Source organism: Geospiza fortis, unplaced genomic scaffold (assembly GCF_000277835.1).
Source record: "Geospiza fortis unplaced genomic scaffold, GeoFor_1.0 scaffold333, whole genome shotgun sequence".
Lineage (NCBI taxonomy): Eukaryota > Metazoa > Chordata > Aves > Passeriformes > Thraupidae > Geospiza > Geospiza fortis.
In genome coordinates this window covers 522,188-527,442 of record NW_005054347.1, presented here as the reverse complement: position 1 = coordinate 527,442, position 5,255 = coordinate 522,188, and the positions used below count along the sequence as shown (strand labels likewise).

Below are 5,255 nucleotides of genomic sequence, written 5' to 3'. Positions count from 1 at the left end.
TGGAGTAGACTCCAAGGTTACAGCCACATTGCTTATCCATTCCAAATGAGCAGTTCAAAAGCTGAGACTTATTCCATGCATTTTACAAAGCAATCTGGGATAAAGCCAGGGTCATATCACACCTGCTATATCACCTGCTACACAACAGTGATGAGTAAGACCATTAGTATTATTTAGTACAGTGAGTGCTTACTAAATCTAGTCAAAGACTAAGTCTCCCCTGTAATATAGGCTTTATAAATATATGCAAATTTATATAAAGGTGATTTCTAACTCAGAAGGGAAGTAACAAATTTAAAAGCTCTGTAACCAAGGTTAACACCTTGTTCCATTGCTCACCTCTCTACAGAATTTCTTTCTTGTTATGTTTCTGATGATTCTTTGTGCTGTGTAAGGTGATTTTTCACACATGATTCAAGCCAGCAAAAATCTGCATTTGCTGGAAGTAAACCTCTCAGTTTTAAATAAATATGTTCAGATTTCAGAAATAACAAAGCTCCAAAACTATAGGTTCTGCTATTCCCCCCTAATTCCAGGTTACCTTTTTTGCATTAACCTTGAAGCATTACTTCCCCTTTTTTTAGTATACATGCTTAACTCTCTGATAAACTTTCAGAAAGAAAACCCACCTAAATACAGAACAATCAAGATCCTGTAATATTCTCGGGTTCAGACATCTACATTTTATCCATACTACAACCCAGCAAAGATGGCATCATTGCCCTTGCTTAAGTCCCATAGCAATTTTCCTCTGTACCATATTTAGTATATTGCACTTAGGATGTCACATTTGAGATTAATCTTATTAGAGTAATAAACTGTAACTTCACATCAGCAAAAACAGAATTATGTCTTAGTTCATCATATGCTGCAGGTATGCTTACATCACATAAAATGATTATCTAATGCTTTGTTTTACTTGAAGCTGATAATAAAAAACTGCCTTACCTTGGCATACTTTAAGGTAAATGTTATTTTCTCGAGCTCATAGAGTGTGGGTGGATTTGAGCTAATTGCAACAGCTATAACTGCAGAGCTTACTGTCTGTCTCTGCTCAGAAGGGTCTTTGGAGGAGAGGTTTTTGGGCGAGGAAAGCAGAGAGCCGATGTTGCTGTACCGCAGAAAGACAACTGCTACAGTGCCTATCAATCAAACACACCATGGTTAGGAGTTTGTGGGGTTTTATGGAAGAACAAAATTGAAGGCATTAAGGAAACAATAAACAATAGACATTATTGCTGCTATTGCATAAAATATGCAAAACAGATGGAGTCTTTGTGGAATACTTATAAAAATGTTTTAGAGACAATGAAATATAGCTTTATTTAAAACAACGTAACTGACATTGGAAATAAAAATGTGTGTTTGCACTGGCAATACTAATTAGATATATGCATATGTATTTTTCCTAGAGTAATGTATGCTTGCTGCTGTTCTGCAACTGGTTACACATGTGGTGTCAACTCTTATAAACTGAAATGTCTCTGACCTGAAGTAAATACTGGACTTTTCTGAAATACCTGTCTTGCTTTGACCTCCATTACACTGGACCCAGTATGGGAAAAAGAAAAAGATATTTTAGGATTCAGTGCTGATCTTAGAAAATGTAGAGACTATCTCCTTGGTACCTCAATTTTTAGATACTGATATGAGTTGAGATACAGATTAGATGGAAATGAAGGTTTAAAAAATCTTTTCCATGTTTATTAAATTATGTGGTATAGGTCCAGAGCTGTTTAAACACATGGTTTTATATTTAGTGATATGTATTTATATTTAGTGACAACAGTAGTTGTAAGCCCTTTCTGTAGCACTCTGAGCTACAAGCCAGATCTGGGTCCTGCTGGTTCTGGTACTAAAGATTACATGTTCTTGCCCCAGTGAGCTACCCTCTGAATAGAAAAATGCATTAAATTTTGAAGGAGAAGTAGCACAGAGAGTTGAAGGGGCCAGTCCAAAGTCATACAGCAGATCTATGGCTGAGAAATGGATAAAACTCAGGTCCGTAGTACCAATGACCAGTGTGAAAACTCATTGGACACTCACTGTGCCAATGGATATGTTAGAAATATCAGTCTTGAGACAATCAAGGAGAAAGGGTGATAAAAATACCTTGTATTCTTTGTAGTTAGCAGTGGGGAAGTTCAGTCTTGATAAACTGCACATTTCGCTGTTTTCTAGTGGGTAAAAGTCTATCTAAGGTGTTTATTAACCCACCTACTCTCCAACCTTTGTTTCTTACCATTTGGATGAGGTTCCGTTCTCTTCTTTGGAGAGATCTTTATGTAATCTCCCCCTGTGTATACATGAGGGTGGATGTGTTTCATGTGGTGTGAATCAAAAGCAAAAACCTTGAGTGCTGTAAAACAAGAAAAATACTGTACAAATCATGACTCCATTATGGCCTGCCATAATCTAGAGTTGGGTTAGTAAGTGTGCTAGTGGATTGCATAATTACTGTGAATTTTAAGACTCTATCATTGTGCAAAATATTTCAAGAAAACTGTCATTAATATAACGTGTTTGTTTAAACATCTATGTTTTTTATTTTCATGCATACATTTTGCTCTCTTTTTACTCTTTCCATGAAAAATATAGTCTCTTATTTACCTTGCCTTAAATTAGGTACTGGAAAAAACAATGTAGGTTACTTTAGGAAGAGCTATTGCTTTATTAAAAATGCATTTCTGAAAGGGGCTACAAATCACAATTATAAAAAGGAAAGCACAAAATTCTCCACTGAATAATAACATTTGATAAAAGCCAACTTTTGAAAAGTATGTATTTTATGGTTATCTATCTACGCTACCAAATACACATTGCACCATGAACTAATGATGTGCCTTGTCAAAAAGCAAACAAACAAGCATCACCCCTTAGGACAAAAACTACATTAGAGACTATTGAGTTCTTTACTTGCTTCATTATGGTGCTGAGTTTCAATCACCCAGGATGGGAAAAAAAAAGAAGTCAATAGGGCTTTTTTAAAAACAAAACAAAACAAAGCAAAACAAAATGAAACAAAACAAATCTAAAACGTGACTGATGGAGGAATATCACTAAGCTAGACCATCTGCGTTGCTTATAGCACAGCACACAAAAATAATATGAGCTATTCAATGGACCAGCTGTCAGAAAATGTTTGTACGGGCATAAGAAATCGTTTTCTTTGGCTGGAGTTTTGTAAAGCTCATAGTTCAAGAGCTTGCACCAAAAAAAGCGGTGGAGAGAGAGAGGGGTGATGTTGTAGGTCTTATCCTACAATAGTTGTGTCTGGCACATTTGAGTCCTGTGAAAAATTTATTCACGCTGAAAAACAATAGCAAAAAATTTTAGTGTTTAAGTCCAATTTGGAAATGGGCTCATCCAGTTTACCATTTTAGAATAAAACCAAGGAATACAATCATTACCCTTTCAACATGGGGATTCTTCTCCATTCTCTTTATCAGCTTTTTCTGTCACCTTGGTGACTGATACCTACAGTTCCACTGGAGACTGCACCCAAACGCTCTCTTGCTGACTTTCATGGCCTCAGCCCTGGGCTCATGAGAGCCTCTGCTTTTGAGCAAGGGAGGTGTGGGGAGGGGGCACAGGGGCTTTAGAGCCAGCACCTGGCACTGCCCTGCACCTGCTGCAGACCCAGAGGGGCTCTGCAATAACACATCTCATTCTACAGAGTCCACGTCGAGGAACAAATCCCTCCCTTCTTTTTCATCACTCAAATTTATTTTTGAAAAGGTGAGGGAAGAACAGGTGGTTTGACCTGCCTTGAGACCACAGTAGGAATCTTACTCATCAAGTCATCATATAAAACAGCAAGCTGGTGAGAGACACTGAAGGACTGTACTAAATCTAAAATAAGAAATCAGATCACATACAGTTTGGGGACATTCAGAAAAATAAAGATGAAGGAGTGGCCATTGGCAAAGGAATCTGCAATGGTTTATCAGGATTTGCAAGAGTGGCTGGTCAGCCTTACTCTGCTCTCAGTAGAAGGAATGGCAAGACTATTATCACCACAGCAAAATCAGCAGGTATTCATGGGAAGACAGCAGCCCACAGGGAGAAGGTAGGTGAACAAAATGGTGCAGTTGAGACTGACCAATTCTCCTCCTGGGGAATTCCTCTTAAAATGAGAAATTCCTGTTGAGATTAAGCCACTCAAGATTAAACTCACTAGGTACAATCCTTGTTCCAAGTTCATTTGTAAGAACTACACTTAACCAAAAACAGTAAAAAAAATCTGTAGAAAGTAAGTCCAAATTTTGTTCCACTGGTGTTTTTTTATACACATAAGATGCATATGATAATTTTGTGCTTATAAAATGAATCTAGACTGTGTGAATATGGCCATAATGAGAGATTTAAAGAGAATATGAAAACGAGTTCCTACAGACTCAATTTGTTTTTTTGCTCTGGACTCAAAGGTTTAGTCTTTGAAAATTATGATACCTACACTGAAAGTCAGGTGTTAGTTACAAAAATCATACAAATTAACACCTGTTTCTTTCGCATAACACCATTTCTAATCTTTATAATTGTGCTGAAAAAACTCCTCAGTTTAATCCACATCTAAAGTATACCTTAGAATAATTTTCTTTATCTTACCTATGTCACTTGCATTAGCATCCAGCTGGGCTGTCTTTTTGAAGCTCTGTGACATGAGAAGTGTGGCCTGCTCTGCTGTGTGCAGCAGCTTGGTCAGGCTCCGCCTTTGGTTATCCACAGGCAGAGCTTCCCAGGCTGTAATTTTGTCTTTTTGTAAAAAATTGTTCACAGTGTTGACCAAAACCTGTAAGTAAAAGCACGTGTTTGAGAAGAGTCACAGGCTATCTTTGGAATAAGGACAAACCCACATCTCCAAGGCTTGATCCACTCACGTTAATGGTGGTGTTCTGAAGGGCTTCACTGTCAGAGACAGGGTCACTCACGGTGTTCCACGGTGAATAGGACAGTGCTTCAACATATGAAATCACTTCTACAGGTAAAAGGGGTCCCAAAGTGTTTTTATTAATTTCTTGCAGCTTCTCCAGAGGTGTTTTTAGATGACTAATCTGAAAAATGCCAGAATTCATATCTTAATGAAACAATTAAAGCCATATTTCTGCACATGAAAATGAACCCCACAGACTGATTTCTGTTAATTAACATACTGGTTTATAAGACACTTGTGAATAAACACTCCTACCCAATCAACAGGTTGACCTATAAATTATTGATATTACACATGTCTAGTATAAGCCTCACAAACAACC

General features: G+C 37.4%; 1 protein-coding gene across 1 annotated transcript in view; it reads right to left on the bottom strand.

Moving 5' to 3' along the window:
• Window positions 1-5,255, bottom strand: part of ADGRL4 (adhesion G protein-coupled receptor L4) — a 73,013-nt gene that overhangs the window by 21,719 nt on the left and 46,039 nt on the right. Inside the window, exons 6-9 of the mRNA XM_005423072.2 lie at window positions 4,881-5,054; window positions 4,609-4,792; window positions 2,243-2,359; window positions 949-1,142 (exon numbers count right to left, since the gene is read on the bottom strand). Of these exons, the coding sequence (XP_005423129.1) occupies window positions 949-1,142; window positions 2,243-2,359; window positions 4,609-4,792; window positions 4,881-5,054 (669 nt within the window). The remainder of the gene's footprint in view (window positions 1-948; window positions 1,143-2,242; window positions 2,360-4,608; window positions 4,793-4,880; window positions 5,055-5,255) is intronic.